This window comes from Rhinolophus ferrumequinum, chromosome 8 (assembly GCF_004115265.2).
Source record: "Rhinolophus ferrumequinum isolate MPI-CBG mRhiFer1 chromosome 8, mRhiFer1_v1.p, whole genome shotgun sequence".
In the NCBI taxonomy this organism is placed as follows: domain Eukaryota; kingdom Metazoa; phylum Chordata; class Mammalia; order Chiroptera; family Rhinolophidae; genus Rhinolophus; species Rhinolophus ferrumequinum.
Window position 1 is genome coordinate 38,175,404 of NC_046291.1, and position 19,741 is coordinate 38,195,144.

Genomic DNA, 19,741 nt, shown 5'->3' on the forward strand with positions numbered 1-19,741 from the left:
GATATTTAACATCTAGTCAAATGCAGTAGAAGTTAAGACACCTAGGGGCTGGTTTCTTGTCTTCCAGTATTATATGAACTCAGGGCCTCAGATTCCTTATCTTAAGAATGAATGGGCTAAACCATGTGTTTTTTTAAAGGATAATAAGTAAAAAATAAAATGATCAATTAGAACAAAGGCACTTAAGAGATCAAAATTTAACAAGTGGGGGTAAAGCTTTCATTGGGACATTTTCTTGAAAACTAAAACCCAAATTTATAAGGCTAAATGACTTGTAGTTTTTGTAAAATTTATGGTAAAATTACATCTCTGATATAAATTCATCAAGCTGTATACACACAGGAGTTATGTACCTTATTTTATGTTATATTTTAATTAAAAAAATTACTTTAGTAAAAAACAAAACAAAACCCAGAAAGATGGTGTCTCTGAGTTAAGTCCTCAAATGAGTAAAAAAATAATAGATTTTTCTTTTTTGATTGACAAAACCAAATTACAACCTGATAATAAATCTTTATGTCTGACTCACAGCATAACGGTCATTCTTGAAAAAAATATTCCAGTACTTTATCCATTTTCCAAAGGCCTCTCCTTAATTCATAGGTTTCAAAAATCAAATAATTTTCTTTGAATTACCCTCACATCCTTTTTTTTTTTAATAATGCTGCTAGATCCTCGTTTGTCAGTGGCTGTGCCTGCAGTATGAGCACTTTCCAAAGATTACATTCATGGACTTCATAAACCCTGCATGTTTTGCAACTGACTTTTTACTTTATAAATGACTGGCAGTTTTCATGGATTTGAAATAAACTTACCTCTGTCCATCTACTGTACAAACCGACACACCCCACAAATCAGGACTGAACTTGGCCAGTTGAGGAATATAATCTGCAACCTAACCAAAACATTGGAAAGAAATTAACAGATATAATATAGGAAAATAATGTTTTCTTCTACCAAAACATTTATCTCAATTTAGCTTCCATCAATGAAAAGTTATTTTATAGCACTCAGTGGTTTGGTAGTCTTATCTTTTATAACAAAATTCATAAAAACTAAAAGCACAATAGACTTGAGGATTACAGGTGAGATCTAAGTGATTTCTCTCAGTCTCCATCATCCCCTATGCTTTCCAATGCATTCTCTCTTCCTAAAAAAGCTGTCTAAAAGAGGAACTAGGACTTGATTTTTTTTTTTTTAAGGGGAAGAAATTGAGAATTTCTTTAATCAGGGTCCTGCTAGTAGGGTTCCACTATCTAAAATCTTTCAATATAGAGAAGAAATAAAATATCCTTAGTATTATTAGAGGATTTTTAAAACTGGAAACATTTTATTTAATGTTCAAGAATATATGCGCAGAAATTCCCTACAGTTAAACCTTTTTTATTAAAGATTTAAAAGCCATCGCAATCATTCGAAAATCAAAAAGAGTTCTTAAAGTTAAGATTTTTTTAGTCAAAATAACAAAGTTAAATTTTAAAAATATTTTAAAAGCACTTTATCCAATAGCTTCATTTAACTTAAATTTCTTAATTAGCAAAACATAAGAACATTACACAATTTTACTCTCTATACCTGAAGTTGAGCTGAATTGATTAAGTGATTGGTTTAGGAAAATATTCACATTAAAAACATTACCTTTCCTCCAGACTGCTTTTTAGCACTTTCATATAACTCATCGATATGAGACGTAAAAGACATAAAGTCAGGAATGACAAACTTTCTTCTAAAGGCTTGTGTCAACAAAACAATGTTGCTTTGAACACATCTGTGGAATATGAGAAAAAAAATAGACTGGGTGCCTTTCAAATGTTAACACTTGGTAATAACTATTAATTAGGAGATATTTAAACAGCAAAGAAATTCATCATTTTATACAGCAAACTAAATTCCATAAATTATACTCTTTCCACATTATTTTCTTCAAGCAGCCTTTCATGTAGTTGCTCGTAAGCTGTTGAACAGTTAAAGAAGTTAGATTGTCTAAAAATTGTTATCAAAGATTAAAACAGCACAGCATTCCACTAGGTTAAGTATCAAGACATTCTAAAAACAAATTTATTAGCCTAACAAAGTTGATAAGCATTCAGCATATTTTGTTAACAAAAATCACACTTTAATACGTCATAGTTGAGATCCTGTTTAGTTTTCCATTAAGTAACCTCAGACGTATATTCCTTAGTTCCTATATATATTTATTACTAGTATTTCACAAAAAAAGAACCATCTTGTATTTTAACATATTTTTCGTGAATTATATTTTGAACACTTTGCATTTCTAAGCTATAAAAAGGAGAAAAAACCAACTTTACTTAATTTGTCTCTTAAACAAAATGTTTATTTCAATGCTTGTAAAAATAATTAAATTAAATATAATGTAGTATAATTAAATTTATATTACTTAAATCATTAAAAGTGCTTAATTTGCATTATTCCATTCACTGTAAGATATGTAATGTATTGTAAAATAAAAATATTTCCTTGCTTAAAACTATTTACAAGATAGGGTACGAGGTTTGATCAATCAATACGGTAAATGTTTAAATAAAAAAAAATTATTACAGTAAAAGACACATTGCCATTAATCCCTAACTTCAAATACACTTATCCCATCATTCTTGCCATTTTCTGAAGCAGTTCTGGAAGTCCTCTTTCATGAGTGTCTTTAGTTGCGCTGTCCTTGCTGCCTCGATGTCCTGAATCATTTTGACTTTGGGGAAGAACCAGAAGTCCAACAGTGCCAGATCTGGTGAACAGGGTGCATGAGGATACACCGTAATGTTATTACCTGACAGAAATGATGTGTGACATGGAGCACTGTTATGATGGAGGATGATTTATAGTACACTTGAAAACACACCTTCTCTCAACCGTAGCTCACACCAGACTGACTGCACCGAACAAGTTGAAACTTGTCACACACTGTTACTAAGGTTCAAGGCATGGCTTCCCGTATTGAAGATCCCTGCCTTTACTTTGGATGGCACTCAGCAGCAGCATTCACCGTATTTTGTGATCACAACGGAAAGGCTCGTGTCAAACATCGCTTCTGATACAGCAATTTCTGTCAAATAAAAGCATTACTATGTGTCTTCATCCACCTTATTCACTGGATCTGGCACCGTGCGACTTCTGGCTCTTCTCCAAAGTCAAAATTATTCAGGACATCAAGGCAAACACGACAGCGCAACTAAAGACACTCACGAAAGAGGACTTCCAGAACTGCTTCAGACAGCGGCAAAAATGATGGGATAAGTGTGTGCGAAGCGAGGGGGAATATTTTTTTTTCCTTTGTTTTTTTTCATTTTAATTTATTGGGGTGACAATTGTTAGTAAAATTACATAGATTTCAGGTGTACAATTCTGTATTACATCATCTATAAATCCCATTGTGTGTTCACCACCTGGAGTCAGTTCTCCTTCAGTCACCATATATTTGACGAGGGGGAATATTTTGAGGGGGATCAATGGCAATGTGTCTTTTATTTAAACATTCACTGTATTTTTTGATCACACCTCATAAACATGTGATTGGAGGGCATGAAATCTAAAGATCTGACCTAATATTCTGCTTTGTTCTAAAAAGGATGTAAGCCAAAAAGTCAATATATTAACGTAACCTTAAAGAAGGGTTTTATAAATAGGTTACAGCCAACCATACAGTCTAAGCTCTTTAGAGTTTCAGTAACTCAGTAGTAAAATATGCCCTTAAGAGACAAAAACCCAAATGTTTATAGTTGAAGTATTAAAGTCAAATGATTAACTATATATGGGAAGTTATTTATGTAACTGACTCCTCACAGTAAGTGTTGTGACACTATATTAGCAACTTCTTTGGGGAAAAGAAAAAAATATCAAATTGTCTTTTTTTTTTTTAAGTACTAAGTTTCAAGTACTATTTGTCCTGTTTAACCCGCAAAACATAAACACTTTGAGAAGGATAATTTTCCCACTTTACAGATAAGACAACTGTAACTTGCAAGTAAATAACTTGCACTAATTATTAACGGGAAAATGAAGAAATAGACACTCTCAGTATTTCTTCTTTAGTCCACGTTAAATGAGAAATTTTTATATTTCAACATTTCAATTCAAGTTGTTCTAAATGAAACATTAAATTAAAATTAAAAGCAAGATTTCACATTTGAACTATTAATAAAAGTTCAGAATATGTACTCACTTGGTCAACATAAAATTTAAACAATGATTTAAAATAGGTTGTTTTTAGTGATAAAGATGTGTCCCAATCACAACATGAAAAAATTGTTGTCCTAATTTCCATTATTAACCTATAGATGTACAAATAATTGACATCCCATATAACAAATATTTACTTCAATGAACTTTGATAAATTGTTTTCTGATAGCTTCACAATGTTAATCTAAAAAAATATTAAGTTTTACAATTGATCTAATAATATTTAATATGTTTCAAGTAGCAATTCGATTTGTACACTAGATTTACAAGAATATATACCAAATAATCTCAGCATAAAAAAGTTAACACAATTCCTGATCTTAAATCACTGTACCTGTATCAAATCACATCTACATCCTTATTTTTCAAGAAGTTATATACGAGAAAATGAGGATTGCCTAACAAATTTAAATTATTAACTGACTACTATTTAAAATTAATCAGCACTTTTAAAAGGTTTATAATTAAAACTGTACAGTGAAACTGTTTCTTTTGTTTTTTGTTTTTTTTCGTTTTTTGCTCAATCAGGTGATGGTAAAGCTGTGGCAACAGCCTTAACTGGTGAACTACTGTGGCCAACAAAAGCAATCTTACTACTCAGACGAATGTCCAACTGCACACTGATGAGCATTTCAAAATGTAAATGTTTTTCTTGGGAGTTATTTTAATACAGATGGCATGAATCTAGAAAATCAGAAGACATACAATAAGCTCTGAGGTGGAAATGCTTATGCATTTCAGCAAGTCACATCTTATGCTTTGTTCTCATCTATAAACTGGGAATAATAATCATCTTTCGTTCTTACTTAACTGTTTATGATTTACAACTCTAATGTATGTTAATGTTTTACAAAATATCTCACATGTAATATTTCATTAGTAAAATAATACTGAATTTTTTAAGAAAATCAAACAATATACAAAATGCAAAGACTATCATTCATTTTCCCCCCAAACAGAAAAGACCAAAAAATTATAATCACACATAAAAAGAGTTCTAATACTAACATGATTAAAAATGCATGAATAAACATGGAATTCATTTTCAACATAAATTTTCTACTTCAATTAATTTTAAGGATTATTAGCATTAAAAACAATTGACTATCTAGATGGGTACAGGCAGTCTCCAACTTTCAAATAGATTATGTTCCAAACAGTACACTTAGAATTCATTTTCCCATTAGAAAAAACAAGTTATATATAATAGGTATTTCTCAGATTACCCTCAAAGGCTAAATGTATTAACCAACAATTTTATTTTAGGTAAAATATCAACACATTGACTTCAACAAATGTACTGACCTTTATAAATTATTTCTCTGGGAAAATGAATTCCACTGTAACATCCCCTTCCCACTTGCATGGAGCTGACATAGTTTTCTTTCTGGCAACACTAACTAGAAAACTTCTTATTTTGAAAACAGAAGAACTCTGCAGCAATCACCTTTCCAGGTGACCTGAGGTTAATACTCAGAGGTTTTCAATCACCTCATTCTAATGATGGAAAGAGAAATCCTTATGCCTATAGTCTTACACTTTTCTACTGCCTACTCACATATACCACTAAGCATTTATCAAGTTGGGAACTGCCTATATTACAATCATCAATTTTTTTTTAAGGATTGGATTAGTGTTTAAAATGATGGCAGCTGTTATTTTCTATAAATTACGGTTACAAAATTTTATGATTGTTTCCTGGATTTATAATCATTGTACTTAAATTACTTTTAATTTCATATTTAAACATAGGAACACGTTTATAAAGCATAAAAAATTTTAAACAGTACTAAAAAGGTGTGAAATACTGCTTTCACTTAAAATTCCAAAGCAATTTCTCATACCTATTATGTCATACCCAGATCTACCAATCATCTCTTTTGACATTTTCACTCTCAGATATGCCAAAGTAACTCCCCAGAAGGTGCCATAATCAAGAGTACTTTGCACAGGTAGCTCATGAACATTAAAAATAAAATAATCCTTACTGCCAAGGTAGAGCTAACTAAAAATTTCCTTCCCTCCACAAAGAAATGGGTTCTGAAGACTCAAAATTCCCAACACCAATTCCAACATGGACCTAAAATTTACACTTTATAAGGTCAGCTGAGATAATAGAATCAAGAATTTTGTGGTGAAAAGATAATCCAAAACTGTCAGCAGTGCTTCACAGCATGCCAGGAAGCTTTGGAAGACCTAAGTTAAATACTTCTACCTTCAGATGACTTAAAACTGCACCGTGTTTCCAGGAGATAGCTAGAATAAATCATTCAGCCCCCAAAATAAGATAAAACAAAAATAAATAAAAATACATACATACATACAAATCAACTTTCAAAGTAGATGCTGGAATTCGTTGGATCTACTTCAACTTAAACCTATGGTCTGAAAAACGCCAGTGTCTTACAGTAGAGTTTACAGTTCTACACTAGTTTTCACTTTATTAGTAGTTTAAAATACCGTTTACCTCTTTGGGATCTACTACAAACATGCTGTCCATTAAATCATTAAGTAATCAGACTAGTAGGAACACATTAATAAAGATAAATAATCAACAGATAGGCAAATATAGGAAAAGTCAAAAATAAATATTCCTATTCAATCAAATCAAAGCATTAATCTCCAAAGTTGTCTTTAGTTTTTAAATATTTTGTGGAAAATTAAAATAGTCAAAAGCCTATGTATAATATGTCTGGAGAGAGGAGAGAAGCATACAATGGAGGTATGTAAATCTAAGGAATACAGGCTATCTGAAGCCTTCTCATTTTATGATGTCATCTAAACCACTTTGTAGCAAAGAAACAGACTATGGCGAGACATTCAGATGATTGGAGATCAATTTAAGCCATGACAGGACAAAGAGTGTGCTCCATGTAAAATGAATGCAAGCTCTAGGTACTGTAAATTGGAAACACCCAAGGCTACATTTCCTTAGAGTAGTTTCAAAGAAAGTATATAATAGCCCCAATGTATTATAGAACCTTAATGAGCACCAAGTTCTTCAAACAGTTGTTTATAAACTCCCACCACCGTGCCCTTTTTTCAGTTACACAGGAAGTACTGGCCTTCAAAGATACAATTTTGTCGTAAAAGAAAAATCACCACATAGCACAGCAATCACCATTAAATGTTTGGCAGAAATTTTTACTTTTTAAAAAGATCTTTGTCTAGCATGACACCATCTGATGTTGTTTGAAGAGTTAATCTTAACATATCCATACACTCTTTCAACCTGGGATCAGACGTTCGCAATCCTGTAGATTTGAGTGCCTGTTTTTAAAAAAATAAGAGTTTGTAAATATATAGTGCAAATAATGTATATGCTTATTCCAACAAGTTTTTATTCCTGCATATAAAAACTTCTATCCAGGACCTGAATATGTATATGGCATTTTAGTGTCACTATTACCCACTTTCTGGACAAGTTTCTCATTCTTTCTTTCATTTTCTTTCAGATTACCTTGAAATGAGCATGATGAAAATTTGAAAACATAGTAAGAGAAACAGTGTCAGTTAGAATCTACATATCGGATAACCTTTAAGACTACATTGAAAAATTACTGCATTATTGATTCAGTATTACTGATTTTTAGAGTTTAAGATACAAAAATATAAAAACTTACTGTAATAAATTTATGAACAGGTATTTTCTCTTGTCCTTCTGCAATTGTATAGAACAGCAAATCTTCCAAGCTAGGTAACAGACCCTGTTTTAATTTACTAAAGGGGGAAAAAGAAGACAAAATTAATCCTTGTGTGAACATTCTAATGAATTTTAGCTACATCCATTATTAAGTAATCATTGAACCAGACTACAGCTAAACTGATCTACTCATCAAAACTACTGTCATATTAAATGATTTACCCAAACCACACCGAAAAACAAGCAAATAATGATTCATTAATGAATAGATATTTTTTAATCCCAGGTTTTGAAATCTTGATCACCATTTCTAGTTGTGCTAATGCCTGGCCATCTGTTATGGTGGTACCTTCCTGTACAGATTAATACAACCACCCAATACTAATTATAGAGCTCTGCAAATGTTCAGGTGAGAATCAATACTTTTTTTTTAAATATGCCTGTATTTATATATTATTCAAATAATTAACCTGATTGTAAAATCTGGGGGAGACAGCAATTAAGTACTAGTACTGGACAGTAAAGATGAGCGTACAAGTTCTTGAATCCTGGCTATAATACTTAACTGAGTCACTTTGTGTAAATTAACCTGTGATTCAGTTTCCTCATCTGAGAAATGGAGAGAATAGCGGCCTACCTCACAGGGTTATTGTAAGGATTAGTTGACTCAACACATTCAATACTGGCAGAAGGTAAGTAGTCAACTGATGGTAGCTGTAGTTATTATTTCTAAAGTGATCTAGGTTTACTTATACAGATGAAATGCCACAAATCACAAAGATGTTAAATAAAAATACATTAAAATCTTAACTAATAAACTAGTATAGTAAAAGGCTATGATTAACCAAACTTTTAAACAGGAAGGAATTTTTTCCTATCCAATGAAAATCTTTCAAGTAAACAAACTACAATTAACCTATTAAATGTCTTCTTTTTGACTCTGAAACTGAAATGAACACATTTCATTATTCTGTCCATTAATTACTGTCATAAGCATTACAGTGATGTTATAAGGATTACAGATCTACGGCAAACAAAACTCTTCCCCACCCATCACTATTTATTAAGATGGTAAAGAGAAGTATATGTGTACATGTGTGTATACATATGTGTGTATGCATAAAATATTCTAGAAAGGACTTTACCTATACTTCAAGAAAGAAAGAGAAAATTAAAGAGAAAGGAAGGAGGGAATAGTTGTTTTCTTAAATTCAGGCCTTAACATTAAGTCAATTCTGGACCAGCCATAGGTATAATGGCAACTTTCAAAGGAAAATTGTATAATTACTTTTGTAAAATAAACTGTCACACAGCATAAGTCTATTTAAAATTGTTTTTATACCGTTAAAAAGAGCTTTTCTAGGTGTCCAAATATTTCCTGGATTACCCGAAGATTATACAATAGCTCCATACTTTAATTAGACCAAAAGGATTTAGTAATTTCCTAATATAATTACTTCCCTCACTATTGTTAGTGGTCCATGTATTTCTATCTTAAAAGACAACAGACTATACAGTTGCATATTTATGAAATTTCTCCTAAAATATTAATGTTGGAATTAATATAATTTATACTTGTGTTCAAAACTGTTACACCAACTTTCAGTTTTTAAAGTCAACCTTAAAATATATGAATTTCAGGCCAATGTTTTTTTAAAAACTAACACATAGTATTATCATAATTTAATGGCAAATTCTGATATATAAATTGTTCCCTAAAACAATTTTGGGAGTTTTTAAACATGTATTTGGGATATTTAAAAAATAAGAGCTTAAATTAATCAATCACTTCTAAACACTCTGCTAAGTGTTTTGCATGCATTCTAATTTAATCCCTCCAATGATCTTATGACAGAAGGTACTATTATTATCCAAAATAGAGTATGGTTCCTGGTATATAGTAGCTCAATAAATTTATTATTTGTTAAGAAGATGAATGACTTTATCCCCATTTCACAGATGAGGAAGCAGAGGCTCAGACAAATGAAACTTCCCAAGACTGCAAAGTGGCAGATACGGATTTAGAACATAGTTTCTCTGAATCCAGAGTTTAAACCATTTACCCGTACAATATAATGGCTCTCAAACTTACTAGCTAGTTATTATTGTTATAAGGTACAATTTTTCTTGGTCTTACCCTGATCTAAAACCATTAAACAGTGTTCAACAATACTAATGACTTAATATTTAAAGAAAAAAAAATTGAGCCAGCTGTCAAAAAAAAAAAGATCAGTGGAAAACAACATGCCAATTATTTACAGAAAATGGTTTGTCAAATAAGCTTCAGATAGTGGTAGTTCATCATTTTAAAAAACTGCAGAATAAGCTTTCTATGTATTTTTCATACCGGTAAACGGTATTTGCTTTGCCTAAAAGCTATGTAAATAACATAGTGTATACACTTCTTTAACTTATGGTACATACTGCAAAAAAATTAAACTGACCATGTTATGGCCACAGATAGCAAAAAAAGGTAAATATATACTTGCTTTTGGACAAGACTAATTTTTATCCATAGGAGAGAGATTTAAGTCACCTCTAAAAAAATATGCTCACAAAACAAATGGTCAAAATTGGTAAGAAAGTATGACCTATCTTAGCATTTAAAAGCTCAGAATCTGATCTGAGAATAAGTTAGCTTCAACAGTGTGGTGAACAAACATGCAGAGATTCTCCCCAAACTTTCAAACAGGTAGAAATTACTCCAAAGATCTTTCTTGATATCAGCCCTCTTTTTATCCCCAAATTGTACATGGCATTTTGGCAATGCTTCACAGTAAGGTATTTTGCTACCCCGTTTCCCTGAAAATAAGACCTAGCCAGACAATCAGCTCTAATGCGTCTTTTGGAGCATTATATTATATTATTATATTATATAAGACCCGGTCTTATAGTACAGTAAAATAAGACTGGGTCTTATATTAATTTTTGCTCCAAAAGATGCATTAGAGCTGATTATCTGGCTAGGTCTTATTTTCGGGGAAACACAGTATTAAAATTCAAGATCTAAAACCTTAGTTTTCAGTAACTAGAAAGTCCTTGAGAGGTATTTAAGTTTTAATGATAAAAATAGCTTATAGCAGTATTTCAAATCGTAACATCAACAATTATTAATAAACTCGAGTGAGCCCTCTAGATTCCTTAGAGAAAAACATAAAATGGCTATGACACTCAGCAACTAAAATACAATATGCATTCCGTGTAAATTATACACGGTATGTTTTATATGTATGTGTGTGTGCAAATATATATATTTGCTCCAAAAGACACATTAGAGCTGATGGTCCGGCTAGGTCTTATTTTCGGGGAAACATGGTAGATTAATAAATCCAAAGAAAAATCTTTGTTTCATACCTTTTTGTTTCTTTCCTTTTATTCACCCTCATTTTCTTTCTAATTTCTGCCTTTAAGATCCTTTCACCATCATTTTGTTCCTTTTTTACCCATTCCTTCCTCTACACTACTCACATAAAATTCCTGCCTAGAAAACAGAAATGACTTAAGAAATTTTTTTTCCAATTCCCATGAATTTAACTGCTATCTACGACACGTACAACATTGTTAGTCATTGCTTACTACAATCTAAAAGGGAAATAGAACATGTAGTAAGGAATTACATGGAAGAACATGTAATAAGGAATTACAAGAAAGGAACTATGGGATCCAATTACTGAAAAATTACTTCACTGTGGACTAATAAGGCAAAGGTTTTGTTGGAGGGGTGGAATTTGAGATAGACTTGAAAGATGGGTAGGAGCTGGAAACATGGCAACAAAAGGGGATTTTGGGCAAAAGAAGTCAAATGACCAAAGCAATGAAGGTAAGCCTTCACTGAGTGATTGTAAATAGCAAACAACTAGAGCATAGAATATATGAATTAAGGTTCCTGTTTTTATCTATGAGCTATTAAAATACCTAATTTTCAGGGTTGATAGAAATCTATATAAGTAAACCAGTAAATCAGGAAACTACCTCCCCCCAAATCTGCATATGGAGTTTAAAGTCAGGGCCAATTTCCCCAACATGAAAAGAAGCACGATCTTTGTTTACTCATCAACCAGTTTTCCAATACCAAAGGGCAGTTAAAACTAACTCACCAGTCTGGTATTCAATTCTCTATAATGTGACTTTGTACTATCTATTCTTATCACATATAATTCACCAACGTAATTGACTAGACTCACTTACCTGTAAGTAAATCCTTTTATCTCATCCTTATATTTTACCAAATATGCCTTCTGTTTATAACCCTCTTATACCTGTAAGGTATCAATGATCATTCCAATGGTTTCAGAGGGCTTTCCCAATCAGATTCGCTATACTAGTCTCTTTAGCAGTACTGGCTGCATCACTAAGTTTGCACTTCTCTTACATAGTCTATTATGTGTCAAGCACTGCGGATATAAAGAGGAATAACGGAAGGCTGCTGTCAGGAGAGCCAAGACTACAGCAAATGGGACAAGTACTGTGAAGAAAGTGTAAGAAAAGTATTAGGAAGCACAAAATGAAGCAATTTTATCTTGACGGGTGAGGGAAATAAAGTTTATAATTTATAATTAAGAGCAAATTGCAAACTTACCCTCATCAGTTCAAAATTTTATAAATAAAAAACTCCATTATTAAACAAAAGGAGGAAAATGAAAAGCAAGTCTTTACTAAGAACTGCAAAATAACAGGGGGAAAAATTGAAACCAACTATACTGCCTTACTTTGTTAAACAACGTTTCATATTACCTCACCTCTCCAAACTATAAACCTTCAAGGTTGGGGTAAATTCGTTCTTAATTTGTGGGGGCGGGCGGTTAAGGGGGCAACCCCATGTAACTCAAACGCACAGTATTGCATGGTAAACCTATCAGATAATCAAAAACATTTTTCTCAACTAGGTTAAAAAATTGAGACCCATTAACAGAATACAAAATAATGTTTTGATGTTTTTACTATGTCCTCATTTAAAAAAATAAATCTTTAAAAAAAGATTGAGCTGTTTAAGGAATAATCAGTTTATCATTTTGAATTTATAGGGATCTCACTGATACTAAATATCCATCAACACCAGCAAATAGCAGATTAAACCTGAGGCTGAAAGACGAATTTAAAGTGGCTGACCGTATAGCATCATAAGTCTAACAAAGTGAAAATTCTGCTTATTCTCCAAGTCACTTTGCCCCAAAGTTGTAGATGGAATTTAAAAACAAAATCTTACATCTTTTAAGACTTTACTGTTTAAAAAAGGGCCTTCCTGTGTTTTATCTTAAAATCCTAGCCAGTAAAGCAAAGTAGGCAAACTGTCCCCAATTTTACAGATAAGGAAAAAGTCAAGCAGCATGTCCAATGTCATACAACTCTTAAGTGGCACTACCAGAATTAGTCGTAGAAAGCTGATCTTCGGTTTCTAGTCCTAGATTCTTCCTGCTATGTGTGGACGAAAAATGGAGCGCTTACTAAAACCAACCTGACAAATGGGAGGCCCGTATGATGGACCTTACAAACCGAGATGGAGAGTCATCACACAGGCTGGTCTGAACATAAAAATTCCTAACTAAAAGTGTGTCATGGTGGGCAGTCATGGCTTAGGTCTGTAGCTTCCCTGACAAAGGTCAATATTTACCTTTGAAATTGTCAATTGTCTTTGTGCATCTAAGGCACAACGACCAGCACCAGAGCGTGGAAAGTTGCCTACACACCTTCTCTATGTATTATAAACCTTAATATCTTGTGCCCACAGATGTAAAAGTATGTGTCTCTCCACTTTGCTTTTTATTCTCTCAGAGATTTACCTGCTTTGCATTCTACTGCCTCTCTAATCTACCACCAATGAATTTCATGTACCCCTCCTTACATCTCCTCCTTTGATTCTAATGTATAAAATAAGCTGCAAAACTGCCATTCTCCGGAGCATTTTCTCAATCTGTTGGGATTTTGCTTCCCTGCAATTGTCAGTGTGGTTCAAATAAACTCTTATAAGACTTTTTCTTAGGCTGGACGTTCTTCCATTGACATATGTCACACCAACTGTGCTCAGTTGTTGGCACTTCATTTCAGGAGGAATACCTGGAGTTCATTCAGAATAATGAAAAAATGAAACTCCTTACATATTGAAGAATTTCTAACCAACATGTTAATAATTACTTACGTTAGATAATTAAATTTTTGCTCTGCCTTTTTAAAACTGCATCCTGTACAAAGCGAGGATGAGATTACATTAAATTAGGGCTTCTGTTCTGATGGACTTCGATGAAATTTATTCAAGAGTAAGCCAAAGTAAGCATAAAAGCCAGCTTTAAATGAGAAAGTGGCTACGCTGTCCGTATCAGCTAATGGCAATTTACCCAAGTGTACAGTTTTAGAAGTCTAACCCAGGGGGCAATCGGCCTGGCTCTGATGGTAAGATAAGGACATGACCGATCAAGTCCCTAATGTCCAACTCTGTTCTGTTAGTCCTTGCAACCACGTACTGCTTCAAACAAGTATCCTTTAATAAATCATTCTAGTTGTAAAAATCCAGGTATTATGTGAATTCTGTCACATTAACCACTTTGATATCACACTAGAGCTGATTTCAAAATAACTAAAATATATAGGCAGAAATTAATGAAAGGCAAACGAGTTACTCATAAAATAAAACAGCTCTGAAAATGGAATGGGCTGCCGGCCTTCAAAAGGAGTGAACTCTCTTGTCAAGAAGTATTTAAGTAGAGATAAAAAAAAATAATTTGTGGGGAGTATAACAAAAGGAAAACAAACATCAGCTGGGGAGATGGGTTTTTAAGTCTCTTCCAATAAACCTAAAAAAAGTGATGGGAAAAAAAAAGTCCTAATATTGTATGAACTTGGTTAGATCACTTAATATCTGTGAGAGTTTATAAAATATGTACAATGAGGTGGAATTAGATGTCTTTATAGTCACTTCCAACTCTAATTCTCAGTTTTTGGGTTGCTAAAAATAGATGTCCTCCCACATTCCCGAACTAAAGACCATAAATTTTACTGACTCGGGACCTATGCACACACATTTTACACAAAAAGCTCAATTATTTGGGTTATTTTTAAAAGGGGAGTACTTAATGCCACTGAATTGTACACTTAAAAATGGTTACAAGTTTTTGTTACATGTATTTTACAATTTTTTTTTTTTTTAAGAAGCTAAGCAGAACTGGGTATAGAAGGTGAGAATGAGATCATACCACATAAAAATTGGTACTCTACTTTTGGCTTAACATTTTATTTTCTTATATCCCTAAAAAGCATCTGTATACATTTTAAATAACTGAATAAAAAACTCTCACATGTATATACCATAATTTACTTAACCATTCCACTAATGCTGAACAAAAGTTTTCCCAACTTTTCTCTAATACGAATACTGTGCCAAAAATATTAGTGAATCTTTCTATACCAGTTTATTACTAGCCTAGATTCTTTAAAAGGTATGAATATATTTAAAGCTCTTCACGTAGTTTAAAAACTGTTCTTCATAAAGTCTGTACTCTTAATGACTCCCACCAATGATACTCAAAATATCCTCAACAATGACAATTTTAAAATCTTTAGAGGCCTGCATCAGAAATTAGTATCAAAAAATATACATTTCTAAATCCTGAAAGCTATCAACTTTTTGTTCTTTATGCAATAGCAGCAATAGCTCTATGCTTTAAAATTAGTGTTTTCAGTATAAACATTTCTTTAGTAAGCAATAATGTCACATACCAACCAGAGAATACTTCCCAAAGGAAGTCAAGATACATTAACCTTTTTGATTCTACATTGTAAGTGGTCGCAAAAATCACCAAGTGCAGTAATTAATCATATGCATTTTATTTCGTACCCAAAGCAATTTTATAACTGACTAGATTTCAGGATAAAATCATGGTAAGTGTCTCTACCTGAAAGCTATTTACCTCACTTAGAAATATCAGTAATTAGTAACTGTTTTTATAAATATGTAAGTTCACTAAGTTTTCTTAAGCATTCCTCTTATTGAAAATGACCTAATTGGTGAAAAGGCACAGACAGGCAACTACTTGGTTTATAAAGGGTTTAAAGATTGAGCTCCTTAAAGAACACAAATCCTACAATTAGACTTTCAGTTTCTATAGCCATAATTTTTTCTTTACCTCAATACCTCTAGTACAGCATTTTACTAATTTCAAATAATTTTTAAAACTTGAAGAAACCCACAAATATCTTCAACAATATTCTCTTCAAGGTGACATTCATCTGTCTTTTTCAGTTTAAAATATTGCCCCTACCCAATTATTTTCCCCTACATATTACCTCACAAAAAAGATTCAATTCTATCTATTTGGTAGTCATATCCTGAACTAGTTGATTGTGAGGTAGACAGACTTCTTTGTGAAACAGTACAGCCTGGAATCAAAAAGCTAAAACTGAAGGAGATGAAACTTTAGATCTAATTCATGCTCTTTCAGTGAACTGCATCTAAATATTAATTAGTAGCATGCAGTTTATTAATTATAGACTATGTACAGATACAGTATCAACGGCTAAATAGATGTGTGGTTTAATATAAACATTGGGCAGCACAAAATGTTATGATGCCATTAAAACAAAACTAAAACTCACTGATAACTAACCAAAAATTGTTTTAATATTGAGGAAATCACAAATAAAATGACTGAGGGGTTCATTGAGAAGCTTCCCAAAATTAACTGTACTTTCAATCTTGATTTTAGTTTAAGTGAATTGAAAATATGTTCCCTTTTACAAAAGAAAAGCAAATACATTATTAAAGGATCATAACAGAATTTGTCACCTTTTTCAACAGAGGTTCTGTCTTTTGATTCCAAATATATTATCTGTATCTGCCAAATACTGTCTCAACTTTATTATCAGAACTGTTCTATAGAACTAATTCAATGTTTGTTGAAATATATAAGTATTTATTTTGAAATTCAAGTCTCACAGCATAGGATGTAATGACTCTGCCCCTTGTTTTCCATTTATTAAAAATAATTATGAACTTCCAAAACATAGTACCTGAAGCTGGCTGAAATAATTTTTCCTTGCACTTTCACTTTTAATATAGTACTTTTAATTATGCTTATTTAATTCAAAATAGATTTTTAAAATGCCATGACTTTGTGTATGCCATGACAATTACTGCATCATGGGTATGTAGTTTTTAAAAGATACTACCAAACTGCCCTCCAAAATAACTGAACCAATTTATACTACCACCAGCAATGTAAGAGTTCCCATTTCTCAACACCTTTTGCATCACTTGATTTAACTTCACATCTGCCAATCTGATAGGGGAAGAATAATTTCATTGTTGTTTTAATGGAATACCTTCAATATGGTACCATGTGTGAATTACATACTTTCTAAAGAGCATATATGTATTGATATTTTCCCAGCCTAATCCCACTCTCTTGTATCTCTTTTCCTTTCTAATTAAATAATAAAATGTTCAAACAAAAAGTAACTTAAAAATGCCCCCTCATCCCCACCTGTCAACCCTTCCCAGGGACCCTAAGATATACACTTCTGGGCTTTACAGAAAGGAAGTATGCCATATTTGACAGAGAAGAGACACTGATAAAAATAGGCATGGTGGGCAAGCATTGGCATAAAGGTAAATCAAGAATCTGTAATGCTACAGCATGGTTCCGTACTGGTTTTCTGGACGGACAGTGATATTTTGAGATTAAAACTCTATCATTTATCTCAAAACATTATGCAAAATAGATTGAAATAAGACAAAAGGATAGGAGGGTACAGATTTTAAATTTGAAGTCATCAGATATGTGGAGGTTATGTAAGAACAGAGCTTGGATGGGAGATAAAACACTTCCTACACAAAGATGAGAGTCAAAGCTGAGAGAAGGGATATGCTGTTGAGAAGGCAGACAAGTGAAAAAGTAGGAAAGGCCTCAGCCTCAGGATTTACCCAGTGAACAAACCCTAAAAGAGTCAGGAAAGCAGAGAGAACAACTTAAAAAAATGAGGAGGGCCAAGCAAAGTGTTTTTCAAAATGATAGAATGATGGTAATAAAGTTAAATAAGAGCAACACATGGAAAACTGAGCAAAGATCATTACATTTTCCCATAAGACATTTAAGATCATAGTAATCTTAACCTAAACTGAGAAACTAAACCAGAAATTGAAGTTGATTGAAGAAGATGGCACAGCCTAGAATGAAACTGGTTCAAAGAGACTGACTACGGAAAAAAAGATAAGTAGGTAACTTGCTTATATCCCACCTCCTTCCAGAACATAATATGATATGGTTCATAAAATATAGTTAGACCAAGGAAAGGAGAAAAAGCAAATATCCCAGCCATGTGAACTAAAATTGCTATGGTTAAGTATTAAAATCACTCTGAGCTTTCTGGTAAGCAGGGCTAAAAGGCACATAATGCAAATCACATAGTTTCATATAAGTACAACAATTTCTCAACAGAAATTTTTTCTGGAAACTGAAAAACCAAAATAAATTTTTCATGTGGGCCTAAAATTCAAAGGACGATGTCCTCATCAGGTTTTACAATAAACGAAGCAATTTGATTCTTACTTATTTAACAAACAGTTAGGTTCTATTTAACACATGCCAAATATTGTTCCAAGCCCTTTACAAAATGTTAACTCATTTTTCACCTGGCTATTTCTTTTAATAATCCTCTATAAAAAAAAACCTGGCAGAGGCCTGAGTGCTGGCGTTCCAGGTGGCTCGCTGACTGTGAGGGATGACCTATGCTTTGAAAGCTAAGTATTAGAAAGGATAACAGGATCAACTGAAAGCTTACCTCCCAGTATAAGGAAAATGTTTATCACATAAAGGCAAAATGGAAGGAGTCAAAGGAGGAGAGCTACATTTGGAAACCAGATCATTCAGAAAATATAATCTTTTAACCAGATTAAAAAAATGTTTTCACAATCTTGAGGCCAGTCCTCTTCACTTTATATGTAAATTGGAGACAACTGGGGTTCACTCTTGAAATCCTAGATTGAAATCTCTCAAGATTATCATATACAAGCATACCTCATTTTTATTGCACTTCCCTTTACTGTACTTCAGTGTTGCCTTTTTTTCCCTAACCAACTGAGCTAACTGGCTGCCCCAAGACAGGACACTTTTTTATGCAGGGCTGTCAATAAGCAGTTCCCATCCTTTAGCCTTTAAGGACAACTTCTAAATGTTAATAATTGCATTTTGCAATTCCGTAACTCTGGGAACAGGTATTTGATCTAGTTACCTGCTTGGTAAACCAGATAAAGTAAATCTCATCATACCAGATGAGACTGAGCATACACATTCTAGTCCCTAAAAAATATTAGAGAGGTAGAAATTTAACAAAAGTTTAGCTTTTTAGAACTTGAAGAGATTTAAGCTGTTAAATGACCTGCCCACGGTCATAGGCTACTTTGTGGCACAAAAGCATTATCACAGAATATCACAAATTTTGCCCAGCACCAAGTGATTTTTTAAAAATAACATTTTTTTTCAGTCTGGGAAAACTTTAGCTTGGAATGTTTTTAGGAAGGTGCCAACTTCAATTACAGGAAACATTAAGCAGACCTGAGATTAAAAACATAAGAATCACACTTTCAGTTTGACATTAAGATATTCTGGGGCTGGAGATAGTAACATAAGTAAAAGGGAGGCAAAACGGGTCACATAATGTCAGTACAATGTCAGAAAAATAGTAGGGTATAAAGAAAGCAGCCAGGTAAATATGTTCCCACATTGGGAAAACAATTTGTCCATTTATACTACACAAGACAAAATAGCCAGGAAACTGCTTCACACATTGTGTAAGAAAAACCAATTTTAAGACTAAACTGCTATGCGGTGTAGATGAGTTAACATCCTGTCACAATTTAAGACACAAAGCTACTTCACTTGAATTTTGCAGTTAATGTTTTACCCATCACA

General features: G+C 32.7%; 1 protein-coding gene across 3 annotated transcripts in view; it reads right to left on the minus strand.

The window, feature by feature from the left end:
* The window catches only part of GLS (glutaminase), a 75,199-nt gene that overhangs the window by 54,063 nt on the left and 1,395 nt on the right, over positions 1 to 19,741 (minus strand). For all 3 annotated transcript variants that reach the window (XM_033111832.1, XM_033111833.1, XM_033111834.1), the window contains exons 2-5: positions 7,822 to 7,918; positions 7,347 to 7,468; positions 1,639 to 1,768; positions 816 to 895 (exon numbers count right to left, since the gene is read on the minus strand). In XM_033111832.1, coding sequence (XP_032967723.1) covers positions 816 to 895; positions 1,639 to 1,768; positions 7,347 to 7,468; positions 7,822 to 7,918 — 429 coding nt within the window. The remainder of the gene's footprint in view (positions 1 to 815; positions 896 to 1,638; positions 1,769 to 7,346; positions 7,469 to 7,821; positions 7,919 to 19,741) is intronic.